Below are 13,589 nucleotides of genomic sequence, written 5' to 3' on the forward strand. Positions count from 1 at the left end.
AAAACATATGATGCTTCATTTCTACTTAATGGAACTTACGTCATGAGGGTCATTATGCTTGGATGATGTCCCTGATTACCTGAGAAACAGATATAGAAAAACTGTGCCGGACTTAAATAATTTTCATTGAACATGCTGCCATAACTTAGATTATTCTGGGTTAAAAAATAAAAGTCACTTATTTCTAATTCTTAAAATTTATAATATATATTAATTTAGCTAACAGTGTGTGTAATCAATAAAACCACTCTTATTTTTTTTTTAAAAAAAAAAAAAAAAAGATACCCAGCCCCAGAATTACCCTGGGCTTCCTGTTGGTGAAGAGGATCTGGGCCCCAGGACACATGTTCTAAGCCGAGGGTTCCCAGTGGAGGCTGCTGCCACGGGGATGTTTGGGAATCTGTGGGCGTGTTCATGGATCATATGAACGGAGGCGTTGAGTGGACACAGGCCAGACGTGGCAGGACCCTGTGATGTCCCCAGGTGTGCTGAACAGACCACTGCCTCCACCCGATGGACGTCCTAGCGTCCTGTTGGACACTCATGGTGGCTGCAAACCTATTCATGACGATTGAAGCCCAGAGACTACTTCTGTGTTACATCTTAACACGGTTGTTTTGATGGTTGGTTGTTGTTTCAAATGGCTTGAACATACCTGAATTTTCCAGGAGTGTATGTCATGTAATTCAAGAAAAGACTGCATTTGTTTGGTTTGCAGCGTTAGCCGAGTCGTTCATTTCAAGCATGTCAGTGCTGGGGCTGCCTGTGTTCGTGGGTGCCCAATCCAGGGGAATTCAAGCCCTGGTCTCCTTCATCCCGTCCTCTGGTGTGGACATGGGGAGCACGATGCACTGAACAAGAGTGTACCAAACATTACTCTCCTTTGATTTCTTATATTTTCATAGGGCCTCATGCATATTTAATTTCCATTACTGGGCATCAGTTGACCACAGCTGTCCAGAGCCCTTGTGGCCTCAATACCACCTGCTGGGCCTTCCCACCTCCTGGTCAGGGTACATCTGAAACAGACATCTGTCAGCAGCTCAGGGTGAATTCAAATAATGAATTGTGACCCACAGGACCCAGGAACCATTTTTATGTCAAATACCTTCATCACTGACTTGGAAATGGTGCATGTTTCCAGAACCTTCCAGAATGAACACTTTGATTGCCAGAAGAAGCCAGAACAGGACTGGGCTCCTTTGCTGCTGGCGTGTGCTGCTGGTGGAAAGGGGAGAGAAAAACTGGACTTCTCCCCACACTGCAGCCATTACACCCCATGATGGTTTTCTGTGGCATGCGCACACCTTCTCCCTCGTCTTGAGTTGGTGGTGAAGGGTGTGGCTGGCGTGACCAGCTCTGTGGCTTTGGGAAGTTGTGTAATCTCCCTGAGCCTTGGTGTTTTTAACCTGAAAAATGGGGCCAGTTGTGGCTCTCCAGCTCTGATGACGACGGCTTGATGAGATTGCACATGGAAAGGTAGGGTACAGTGCCACTACGTGGTGCTCCATGGAATCTGGAGCTGCAGGCATCCTTACCATCACTCTTATTTGTCTTCCTCACTGGAATCCATCATGACACTGAAGAGAGAACTGCTCCATTGAGAGCAAGGGCGGGTAGGGGGAAAATGCTAGATGCTCTGCCAGAACTGACTCCCCCAGCAGGTCTGAGAGCTGGGGCTGTTGAAAGCGAAAGAGAAGCAGAAATCTGAAAATAATGATGCTTTATTTGACTGACATCACATCATCATCAATGGCATCTAATTTCAGAAAACAAAGTTTAAGTCTGCAAAAAATGCATGTACAAATCTCAGGAGATAGGTCTACAGAAATAGACACGTGGCTCTTTGGCCTGTAAGGTGGAGTCAGGAACCTCAGATTCTAGGGTCTGTCCAGGTTCAATGTTCCAGTGGTGTGAAACAACCAAGGAAACAGACACCCCAAAGAGCCGATGTTATTTTTGAATATATGTATGTATACACATGTACATATGTAAATATGTTGCCTTCATCTGTTACGGTGCAAACCTCTCAGAGCGTGCAAAGCAACAGTGTTTCCTACAGTCAAGTAACTAAATCAGTGTAAAGTTATCCACACAGCATTATAAAAACATTATATAATTACATAGCAGATATACAGATATATGCAGGCGTTTACACACTGATTAGAGTTATTTGCATTGACTTTTGCTTTAGAAGAAATAACAAAGGAAAATCTTTAAATAGTTCTTCATCAAATAAAAGGTAACAATTCGTAACAGATTCAACTATGAACAGGTATTGCATCAATATATCTACAAAGGAAAAATATAAATACATAAAAACAAAGGCAAAGGGGTCAGCTACACATATTAACTTACCAAACATACAGGTTCTGTTGAAAAACTGATCCCCATTCACACCCTGCAGGTGGGAGGACAAGACTGTAAAAATGGGAAGCCCCCAATGTGTGGGTGTGGTGGTCTATTTTATTATCAATTTGGATGATAATATCAATTTGGGTGTTTTGCTACTGTTTTTAGTTGGCCAATGACGTAATAGTGAGATATTGATTATTAAGCTTGGGAAGCTGGTAGGTCAAGGAAAAGAGACCCCACGATGCACAATGACAGACATGTAAAAATGCAAAGGTGTAAAAATGAAATCATTGCCATGGTTACTATTATATTTTCAGGCAAACCAAATTGTGGTACCACTCAGATTAGGTGGCATTCAGGGATCGCCAGGAGTCCATGAATATGGGACTGTCAACCCTAAACCCACGTACTTCTTAGCTTCCTAGCCTTCCAAGGCCAGATGTATTTCAACCCACAGGAGGGGGCACATTAGGGCCCCCTAAGAGGGGAGATTGTTTGGGTAACTTCCCCAGAAACAGACACGTCTGCTTCTGCCTCAGCTGCAGCACTCTCACTGGGCAAACTGTTTTCCAGAGGCTCACAGGCAAGTGCAGTGAGCAGTGAGGAGTCAACTTAATTCTGAGTGTCAGCACTCAGAGCTTCAGAAGCCTCCTTAAAGGGAGATTTGTCTGGGGGACTAGAGGACTAGCCCCCGACAAAGGCCACCAGGGAGAGTCCTGCCTCACTGCACAGGGGCTCACCAGCCAGGCCTCAGCATCTCTGCCCCACTCACCGGCCCTCATGGTAATGGACCACAAGAGTCAGAGGTAACAGCAGGTGGCTTACACGTTTCCAGAGATCGGATCTTGGAACCTTAAGGACCATAAAATAAAAAGCATTTCTTACTTTGTGCAGTGTCAGGGCCATGTTTAAAGTCATGTGCAAAGTTTAGGTCAAAGGCACCCAAAGTGATCATCCAGATTCTCTCGTATGTTTGTTCAGTGCAGACACACAGAGGATGGTGGTGCTTTATTGACAGAAAACAGCTGAATGTAAGAATTTTGAGTTTGCTACTTTTTAGGTATGTGGTTCGAGCTCATGCCTTTCCCGAGATCTCGGGGGCTAGAAGACTGTCCCCAAAACCATGAACCCCAGTGAAACAAACACATACGTGCCCATGGCTGTGTCCTCAACCTGGACCTGAAAGGCAGGTGGCCATGGGAGTGGCTTTCTGGAAAAGGGGAGTGGCTTGGGCAAGCTTAGCCCACAGCTGTAGAGGAGCCCTCAGCGCGTCCAGTACGCCCTCAAAATGCAGAGCTCTCGTCCAGCCGGCAGCCCCTGCCTGTTTGCGATGAATCAAGGTGCTTTTGTGCTTCTGTTCCTTTCTCTTCAGCTTTACAATGGTCATTCTACATGGAAAAACCCTCAAATGGTGCCTCTATAAACAGTAACCCTTGCCAGGCTGGAATGTGGTAGCAAGTGGCATGGACCGTTTTCTCCTTTCGATGCCAAGAGACTATTTCTGAGAACAGGGAAGCCTCAGGGTCCTAACCCCAGCCTCCGCTCACATGTGTGTCATTCACATCAACCCCAGGCAAAGCAGGGTGGGCCTTGGGCACACTGGGGCAGACCACACGTGTCTGTGTGAGGGGTGGTTCCAGGTTGGCCTGTTCGGAGATAACATAAAAAACTGGGCTAAGGCTAAACCCTTCTGTTTCCTCAAATTTGGAAAAAGGAAACAGGCAGGATGTAGGAGAGTTACCAGGAACTTTAGGCCAGCACAGCAGAAGGATGTGTGTGTGTGCCCCTCCCCACGTTTCCTTCCTGCCCAGGACACGTGGATTTTAAGGACAGCCTGAATTGAGCTTGTAAGTGAAAATTAGACTGTGCCACGGGGATGCAGGGTCTCCTATTTCTTCCCTGCTTCTGGTCCCAGGGAGGTTCCCTAAAAAGATCAGCCCCACAGGTGGCTATCAGAAGCCCCTGTCTTTGCAGGGGGCGATTATCTTGGAGGAATCTCCCCAATGGGACAGGGCAAGCGCAGTGGCTCGGAAAGGATCATGACTTTAACGTTACTGGGATCGAGGGCGGCCGGGCAGTCCAGAGAGGCAGGGGTTACTGAGGGGGAAGCAGAGCGTGTATTGTGAGCTTATGTGCACGCCTGGGGCAGCCTCCGATTGTGCTTGCCCGCCATGAGAGGAGTGCAGGGGCCACTGTGGGTCCATTCTGCGACCTCACCCAGCCCAGCTCTCTACTCTGCATCCCAGAGATGGGAGGGAAGCTGGATCTGAAAGCCCAGTTCTAAGCCACTGCTGTCCCAGAAGTCCTCACTCTGAGGGTCACTGCCTGGCCGGAGCTCAGGGAGCCATGGGCTAATACAGCACATAACACCGAGCAACTTCTAGGCCCTGCTCACCTCAACTTCGGGACCAAAACCTCGAGGGGGCTGCTTTCCCCACTAGCAGCCGGCTCTACAGAGCTTAGCCTGGGAAATGGGTTTCCAGCAAAGCAGAGTAAGGAAGAAGTGATATCGCCCTGCCCGAGCTACCACCCCAGAGCCCGGGTTGAGGGAGCCCCTGCAAGGGTGGAGAGGACCAAAGGGAAGGTGTGGTCCAGAGCCCTCCTGCTAGCCCTGCCACGAGCCTCCTCCAGCCATATTTCGAGGTCATGGCCAATATCACGAGGCAGGAGGATACAGGTGAGGATTCTGGGAGAACAGGAAACACAAAACTTTAAGACAATTCAACATAAAACATGAACATCATTGAGAACGGGCTCATCTACAGCCAGGTCTTGGACCAGAACATAAGTGACAAATCAGTGCTCTTCCCAGAGGAACAACAAGTGCATTCCAGACACAGCCTAAGAATCCATCGACTTAGAAAATGCAAGCCAATCACTTAAAGCATCTGACGCCGAGCACAGGTAAAAAGTTTTATATAAAATATTTTATTAGAGTCTTTATTCCTTAAAAGTATCTAACTTTATATTTATACACTCTGCGCCTCCCCCGCCTGCACAGTCGGGTTGTTTTGTCTAACGTTCGTCACGTTCTAATTCAGCTGGCATTTGACTAAAGCCTTGATGGGTTCTGACTACACTTTTCCCATCTGCACCACAGACCTGGAAGGAGAGAGGTTTTTCTTTTCTTCTTGAAGTAAAGGCTGATTGAGGATTCAGAAGGTGGTATTCTATGGAGATGAGGGAAATATCATAGAATAATACTATCAGACACATGCCTGGAGCCAAGTCTGCACACCTGCATGTATGTGTGCATGTGTGTGTGTGCATGTGTGCACATGTGCTTGTATGTAGACATACACACACCATACACACACACACACACACACCAGCCCCTCTGGAGCCTGAGCTAGTCCACAGGACTGTTACAATAGGAGGAGCAGGCAAGGGCGAGGACAGCCTCCATGCAGAGGTACCTGTCACGGGCGCTCCGATGCAAGGCCACTGAAGGGCATTAGGCTTGGGTTTCCCTCTCATCTCAGCCATCTGTTTGGTGACAGAAGGAATCACTGAACGATCAGCCACTAAACTAGTATTGCACTTTATGCCTTACAAAGCATCTCAGATACATTCATACGCCATGAACAGGAGGCAGTAAACAAAACAGGGACTTCGGGGTCCAACTGGGCTGGAATCCTAACTCTGCTCCTTCCTCGTTCTGGGGCCCCGGGGACGTCACGGAGCCTCTCCCTGCCTCCGCGTTCCATGTCTGCACCATGAGCAGGGCGAAGCCAAGTGGCCACGTGGGTCCCTCCCACCACACTGGAGGGCAAACCCACGTTGGAGTCCCCTCCCTCTCACTCCCAGGGCCTGGGACAGGACCAGGCGAGAGGGGTGGGTCAGTAAGGGTTTGAGGAGTGGGCAGGGGACAGGGGATTCTGAGGGCATTCAGCCCAGTGCCTGGAAACAGCCACGAGGAAAGGTGCTCGGTGCACCAGAGTCGTGCCTTCTCTTCTCACTGCAACAACCAAGCCCTGTTTCTCCCCCATGGGTGTGGTCTGTCCCCGATGTCGGGCTGGGGAAATGAATTTTTGTGGGTTTCTAAGATAAGTTTTCACCTCAAAGCTCCATGTCCTATTTCCTGGTCCTGAAGGCGGCTCCCCCAGGTGATGTAATCCAATTCTAGCATCGACTGTGTAAAACTTTGCACAGTCACTCCCCTTCCTGGAGACAGCTTCCCACTTCACCCAAGCAGGGAGTTTCGGAGAATTCAGTCTCCAGTGGATATTCAGCCAGAGGAGAAGAAAGAGAGGCACAAAATGATCAAACTTTTTGGATGGGGACAAAGGCAAAAGGCCCCAGCAGTTTCACTGAAACTTCCATTTTCACCTCTATTAACCACTGGGGCAGCTGCGAATCTTTTATCCAAGGTTTAATCCTTCCTTCTAATGGAAGAAACTCAATCAGAGATGAAAGGAATATCTGGGTCATTGCATTCAGGAATTACTGAAACAAATTAGATTTGGGGAGTTGGTCTGGGTTTAACGTTCAACATGTGAAAGACAGCACGTTGCCGTGTGCCTCTGAACCACAGCTAGTTACAAAAGTAAATCAATGAGTTGCTTGAAGTTATCTTAGGTCAATGGAATAAGGCATTTTACCAAACTACCTTAACACAAAAAGCAGCGGGGAAATATCTGGAAAGCTAAACAATGGCATCTGAGTCAATGCTGCCAAAGGTTACGAGGAAAATGCCCAACCAGGGGCCCTTGCTGAACCTGGAAGAGGGAGGCCGGCTGCGCCTAGGACAGATGCATCCTCTCCTCCTTTTGCGGTAGGCTTTCCTCCAGTCTACAGGGGAGGGCTGAGCAAAGCCATCCTGGAGCATCGACTGCAGAATCCTCACCTACTCCAGTTCACCCTTCAAAAAATAAACCCACGTGATCTCACATATCCATTCCCTTCTTGCAGCCTAACAGCCCTCACGGTTCCCAAGCCCTTCCCCGTAGAAGTACCTCCATCAAATTCATACGGGAGTCATTCCGTCAGAGGGCTTAGGTGCTCTCTGAAACCAGATTTTAAATCTAGAGGCATCTCACTGCTTCCTCCTGAAACTGCTGAGGGACAGCAAGCGGTCTCAGCAAACAAGACCAAGCTGCTTCTGGGGCAGGGCTGTGGGTCCACGCAGTGTAGTTCCTGGCAGACACACCCGTATGAGGTCCATGAACCCCCAACACTAATCCACAATGGGAAAGGCTCACCTGGAGGGAATGGGCGTTTTCAACACCGACCTCACTCGATGTAGTTCTGAGCCATGAGCAAGGACTTTTGCCTTTTTCCAATTCTGCATTTCACCCAGCTATTCCTAGGTAAGTCTTTCCTATGTGCGATGTCTTACAAGAAAATCTATTTTGAAATTCAATGAGGACTTTTTATAAAGGCTAAGTTTGACTCTGGTTAAAAACTTAATCTGGAAGGCAATGCCATATTTGTATAGAACAAGCACACTTAAAATTACACTTTAATATCTATCTCAATTGTGTTTACAAAAAAAGATCTAGCAGTAAAAAAGGAATCTCTAAGAATTTGCAAACTAAATCCATGTGTAAATAAAATTCAGACCCTTTTCGTTCTTTCAAAGTGGGAAATAAGAACAGGGACATCACCAAGGAATCCCACGCCCTTTGACCCCCTTTGAGCTGGCATGGCCGTGGGCATGATGTACTGTAACTATTTACAGATGAGGAAAAATGTAGCTCAGAAAGGTTCACTGATTTGCCCACAAAAACACAGCCTTTCCATCAGAAGCCCGGATTCTTGGAGAATGATATTCTAGAAGGCGGAAACAGTGGCACTGTCCTAAAGATGGACTTCTTTGGCCAGAATCACCTTCTCCGCATGTAGCTGAACTGCCTCTGGGAGCGGACAAGCACACAGGCAGCCTTGTTAGGAATTCAAAGGCCACTTGACCTCTACACAGGCACCTGTTCCTGCCCTAGCGGGATTCGACCTATGTGATTCAGTCGTAAGAAAGAAGCGGTTTCCAATATGCAAAGTTTACACAATCCTAACACTGAGGCGGTGATGTGGCTGTGAGATCACAAACACCAGAGATGAAATCCCCCACCACTCGAAATGCGTTGTTTGATCAAGTTTCAAATGCCTCCACACACTGAAGTCTACTGACTTTGCCCTAAGCCCTTGGATTCTGATGCCATGTTGTTGGTCTCCTCCCCTGTTGCACAGTTAGCCCATCTTTCTCTGCTGGCTGCTCCTGCAGAGACAACCCTCAAAGGTCGTGCCTGAATTTCCCTAAGCTCTGCTCTTCCAGGTTCAGTGGAGGTAGCTGAGGTGATACAGGAGGAAAGGGATGCTGTTTGTTGTTTGTTTGTTTAAATCAACCTAGGCAAAATTAAGGTAGTCAGAAAGGAAGAAACAAACAATATATTTTGCTTAAAATAAGAAGCATGTGGAAAATAAAAGACTTTGAAAGAGTTGGCCAATGTCTTCTTACAATGTTTTGTATAGCTTTTAAAAATTTCTGCATGGCTCAGCGGAGACGGTGTCCACGTCTTCCCTCCACCTGGAACCTGCATTCAATCCTTCACAAGTGCTGTCTGCGTATGAGACCAGCTAGGTGATTCGGTTAAACCCCTTGCCTCTCTAAACAAAGTACGTGATTTACCCCGAATCATTCTTCAGCAAGTACTAAAAAGGTACAGTTTCTTAAAATGAATGCAACTGATTAACTTTTGGCTTGCAAAAATGAGTTCTCATTGGAAAAGAGACACACCTTAGAAAGATGAAACTATGAAAAACAACAGTCATAAAATGAAATCGCTCCATGCTCGGCCCCTCTGCCCCGAGACATCTGACTGTGCAGCCATCAGCCGAGAGGCTGCTTGCAGTTCCCCATCCAGCACCCACGGTGCCTGGTACTAAGGAGCAACTGGACTGAGGAAGCCTCTCGTCACCAGCTGCGTTACAGTTTTAAATTCTGCCCCAGTTGTGGTATTTAAAATTCTGTATGTAAAAAAAAAAAAAAAAAAAAACCACCGACCTTCCTACATCTTCCTAGTTAAAGCTAGAAAGGGGAATGGAGAGAACCCAGCCCAGCTGGGCGGAGCGGCTGAACACGAGACACCCACAAACCCAACGCGGTTCTGGGGGTTGGATCAGAAGAGTCTCTGCGTCGTCGGTCGGGCACAGGCTCGCCTCCTCCATTCTAGACGTGCCCTCGGCCACAGTGTCTAATCTTCCTCTTTCCTGGCATTCGAGTGTTTTACCTCTCTGCCCGGATTTTGTACCTGAGGACAAAATAGGCAATGAGGCGCAGGGAGATGAAGAAAATCCCGAGTACGATGAAGTCCAGGTACAGTTGAGCGTTTTCCACGTCCAGCTCCCGCAGGATGGCCTCCGACTTCTGGAAGTGGCACGTCTCGTCGATGTCACAGTGCAGATCTTCTCGGTCTAAGCCGTAGATGGAGAGGATGACCCCTTCGAACCCATACCTAGGAGGAAAGGCTGGGCATGAGGGAGGGCGCTCTCCCAGCCAACCACGCTGCTGCCTGAAGGTCAACGTTGTTCACCCTCCCTGCGATTTCCAGCCTGGCTGTCCTCCCTTCCCAAACGGCTGCCTCCCCCAGAACACTTCCTCACCGCCCACCATCTTCTGAAGATAAACACGGGCAACAGCTCCACTACGTTTTTCTTCCAATTTTGTTTCCTCCAGGGCCCCGAGCAAAACACCAAGTTGAATGAACAGTACATATGCATTCACTGGTGAAATGCACTGAGAAATCTTTTGTTCACTTCCGAGGTTACGTGCTTTCTATGGGTTGGAGGGAATCATGGGCTGGCCAACTTGCAAGGACTTGAGAAGATTTATACGAAACATCCCTGCCCCGTCTCTCCCTCTGCCCCAGCCCCGCCCTGTCAGAACAAAAGCACTCATTTTGAGAAGAAAGATGTCGGTTTCTGATTTCGTGGTGTTGGAACACACACAGATTGTTGAAACTCTGTACAAGGGCTTTGTTTTCATTCTGTTTTCTTGAACAATATACCTGAGTCTGAACTGACATTCTAGAAAAGAAGAGCTTGTTCCAAACTTTGGATCTTTGTGTCACATGGAACTTCTGCAGCTCGGAAGATGGGTGCTGCCCCTGGTGGGGCCAGCGTGCCAACACCCCGCTCCGCAGAGGGCACGAAACCCTGTAACTAAGGACCCGAGGCACTGGGCATTCTTGTTCCAAGATATTAGGATGTTTAAAAAGTTGTTTAAAAATGACTTGTTTCCCACCAGATTTCCTTCCTTCCTTCCTTCCTTCCCTCCCTTCTTTCTCTCTCCCTCTCTCTCTTTCTTTCTTTCTCTTTCTTTGTCTCGCTGTCACCTAGGCTGGAGTGCAGTGGCACAATGTTGGCTCACCGCAATCTCTGCCTCCCAGGTTCAAGAGATCCTCCCGCCTCAGCCTCCAGAGTAGCTGGAATTACAGTTGCATGCCACCATGCCCAGTTAATTGTTTTGGGTTTTTAGTGGAGACAGGGTTTTGCCATGTTGGCCAGGCTGGTCTCGAACTCCTGACCTCAACTGATCTGACTGCCTCGGCCTCCCAAAATGCTGGGATTACAGACATGAGCCACCACGCCCAGCCCCCACCAGATTTCTTATAAAGGTTTTATAATCAGCACTTGTTAGGACCACTGTGCACTTCGAGGAGGAAGAACGTTTCTAAAAAATGGAAGCGCTTCCATCAAAGGCAGCTCTTGGAAACGCCCAGAACACTTGGGCCTGCCATGGCCCTTGGGGTGCCAAGCGCTGGTTTGTGTGGCCTCCTTGTTTAGTGTGTGTGTGTTGGGGAGGAGCAGGTGGAACGAGCAGGAAGATGGAAGGCATGGATCCTCAGATGTGTGATCTGCACTTGGCCAGCAGCCCAGGGTGGCTTTTGTGAGCCCCTCACGCCGCTGGAGGCAGTCCTTCCCTCGTCACCCTCGGTCCCCACGCCATGCGTGCCCCGCGCCCGCTACCTGACATAGGAGATGTAGGACATCCACTGCAGGTATGTGGGGATGGTGTCGAAGCTGACGAAGAACCCCGAGAACAGGAGCACGGGGATGGCTGTCACCGGGCCCACGAAGGTGGCCACCTGGAGTTGGGGGCGCAGGGGACAGATGTAGCAGAACCTGTAGCCTGGCCTCCTGCAGAGGAGGCTCGCCCACCCCAGCTTCCCCCGGGGCAGGGCCAGGGCACCTTCTGGGCATGGTAATGAGGGTCCTTAATGGGGCAGAGAGTGCAGCGTCCCCGAGGTGTGGGGTCACCATCTCTGAGGATCCCCCAGCTGCCCTGCTGTGACGTGGCAGCCCCAGAGCCCCCTGCAGCCCAGGATGAGCTGGGACCCGGAGGACGTGCCCAGGCCAGACAGATGGGGACACACCCTCCTCAGCGGGCTGCTGCCTGCTCCTCCACAGCTGTCCCCGGGGGCCTAAGGCCAGTGCCTGGCCCGTGGCAGGTGTGTGGCAGGCACCCCCTCGGTCGGGGCCCAGTGGAAGGACTGCAGCCTCCAGAGGCGGGGTGGGCGCCTGCCTGTCGGCCCCTCCAGGAGAGCAGCCCAGAGACGGAACAAACCGCCGTGACTCAGGGTTCACAGTGAGCACAGGTCCAGCCAGGGGCTGTGAGTGATTGGGAGGCAGCAGGTTGTGTGGAGTGTGTGTGGTGTGTGCAGTGTCTGCTGTGTGGTGTGTGGTGTCTGTAGTGTGTGGTGTGGTGTGTGCTGTGTGTGTGGGGTGTGGTATGTGGTATGTACTGTGGTGTGTATGTAGTATTTGTGTGTAGTGTGGTGTGTCTGCAGTGTGCAGTGTGATGTGTGCGCAGTGCGTGATGTGTAGTGTGTGTGGTGTGTGGTGTATAGTGTGGTGTGTGTAGTGTGATGTGTCTGCAGTGTGCAGTGTGATGTGTGTGTAGTGCGTGGTGTGTAGTGTGTGTGGTGTGTGGTGTGTGTAGCGTGGTGTGTCTGCAGTGTGTAGTGTGGTGTGTTTGTATTTTGTGGTGTGTAGTGTGTGGTGTGTAGTGTGTGGTGTCTGTGTGCATGTGTGCCGTGTGTAACATGCAGACAGGGGCATCCCAGTCCTGCTCTGATTAGTGACCCCTGCGAAGCCTGAGTGCCCTAGGCAGGAGGCCTGGGGGTGGCTGAGCAGGTGCGCTGGGGCTGGCCTTGGGGGACATGGGTTGCTACAGCTAGTGTGGGCCTGGCACCTTCCTGCCGTGTCATCTTTGGTCCACGGCAGCCTTGTGAGCCGGGCTCCGTGGCTATCCTCATCTAGGGTGAGGGAACCCGGGCCCTGGGGGCCAGGCAGCCGGCTCATGGTGGACTGGCGATGACCCAGGAATACACTGCACCCAGCATGGAACCCTGAGGGCCTCGAGAGCAGTGCTTTTGTCCGGAAGGACAGGCTCAGGCCGAGTGTCCCGAAGCCACAGAGGTAGAGAACCTGCAGGTGCACGTGGGTGGCAGGTCGGGGGGCAGGGTGGGCGACGGGAGGAGGAAGGGGCCCATGGAGAGGCCGAGGGTCCCCGCAGAGGAAGCGATGTATAGGTGTTGAGAGCTTGGCTCCTGAGACAGCTGTGTGACCCCCTGACAAATCACTTTGCCTTCTGGGCCTCAGTGCCCCCCTGTGTAAAATGGGGCCAGCACAGCACCTAAGCATGGCTGTGCTTGGGGCTACAGGAGCTCAGGTTTGGGAAAGGCTGGGAAGGGCGCCCAGCAGGCAGTCGGCACACGTGACGCTGCCCGCTGTGTGCACTGTGGAAGCCAGCCAATCCTGACCCCCGACAATGCGGGCCATTCCCGTGGGAACGGCCCCATCTAGGAGGGTCAGGGCAGACGTAGGGGGAGGGGTGGCAGAGCCCCCTAGCTCAGGCCAAGATGGCGCAGGGAAGCCCAGCCCTCATGCCCTCACTCAGGGCCTCCTGGGCTGGCACCTGCAGAGACGTGGAGGCGGCTCCGATCAGCAGGCCCAGGGACTGTGCCACCAGCGACGTCATGGTGCCCAGCGCGGCAAACAGCACGAAGCGCACGGCGTCGGACGGTTGCGACGTCATCCAGTACACGATGCTGCAGTAGGCCACTGGGAACATGATCTGGAAACAAGGGCCCATCAGCCTCGGGCTCAGCCGCTTCTCACTACCGCAGGCCAACAGCAAAGCTCCTGGGCAGCCAGCCCTTCCCTGTAGCTCCCGCCAGAGCTCCCGAAGTCGGGTCCTTCCCCACTCCCCACAGCTCCTGCCAGAGCTCCCGCCA

The 13,589-nt window shown here is 50.7% G+C and overlaps 1 protein-coding gene across 2 annotated transcripts in view; it reads right to left on the reverse strand.

Annotated features, from left to right (window-relative positions):
- Positions 1 to 1,706: 1,706 nt before the first annotated feature.
- ABCG1 (ATP binding cassette subfamily G member 1) overlaps positions 1,707 to 13,589 on the reverse strand; it is an 81,959-nt gene continuing 70,076 nt past the window's right edge. The window contains exons 13-15 of one of the 2 annotated variants that reach the window (XM_023192047.1): positions 13,271 to 13,429; positions 11,320 to 11,438; positions 1,707 to 9,806 (exon numbers count right to left, since the gene is read on the reverse strand). In XM_023192047.1, the coding sequence (XP_023047815.1) occupies positions 9,578 to 9,806; positions 11,320 to 11,438; positions 13,271 to 13,429 (507 nt within the window). In that variant the 3' untranslated portion in view covers positions 1,707 to 9,577. The remainder of the gene's footprint in view (positions 9,807 to 11,319; positions 11,439 to 13,270; positions 13,430 to 13,589) is intronic. The other variant, XM_023192056.2, reaches the window with a different exon arrangement.

The sequence above is a fragment of the Piliocolobus tephrosceles genome, chromosome 19 (genome assembly GCF_002776525.5).
Source record: "Piliocolobus tephrosceles isolate RC106 chromosome 19, ASM277652v3, whole genome shotgun sequence".
Classification (NCBI taxonomy): domain Eukaryota; kingdom Metazoa; phylum Chordata; class Mammalia; order Primates; family Cercopithecidae; genus Piliocolobus; species Piliocolobus tephrosceles.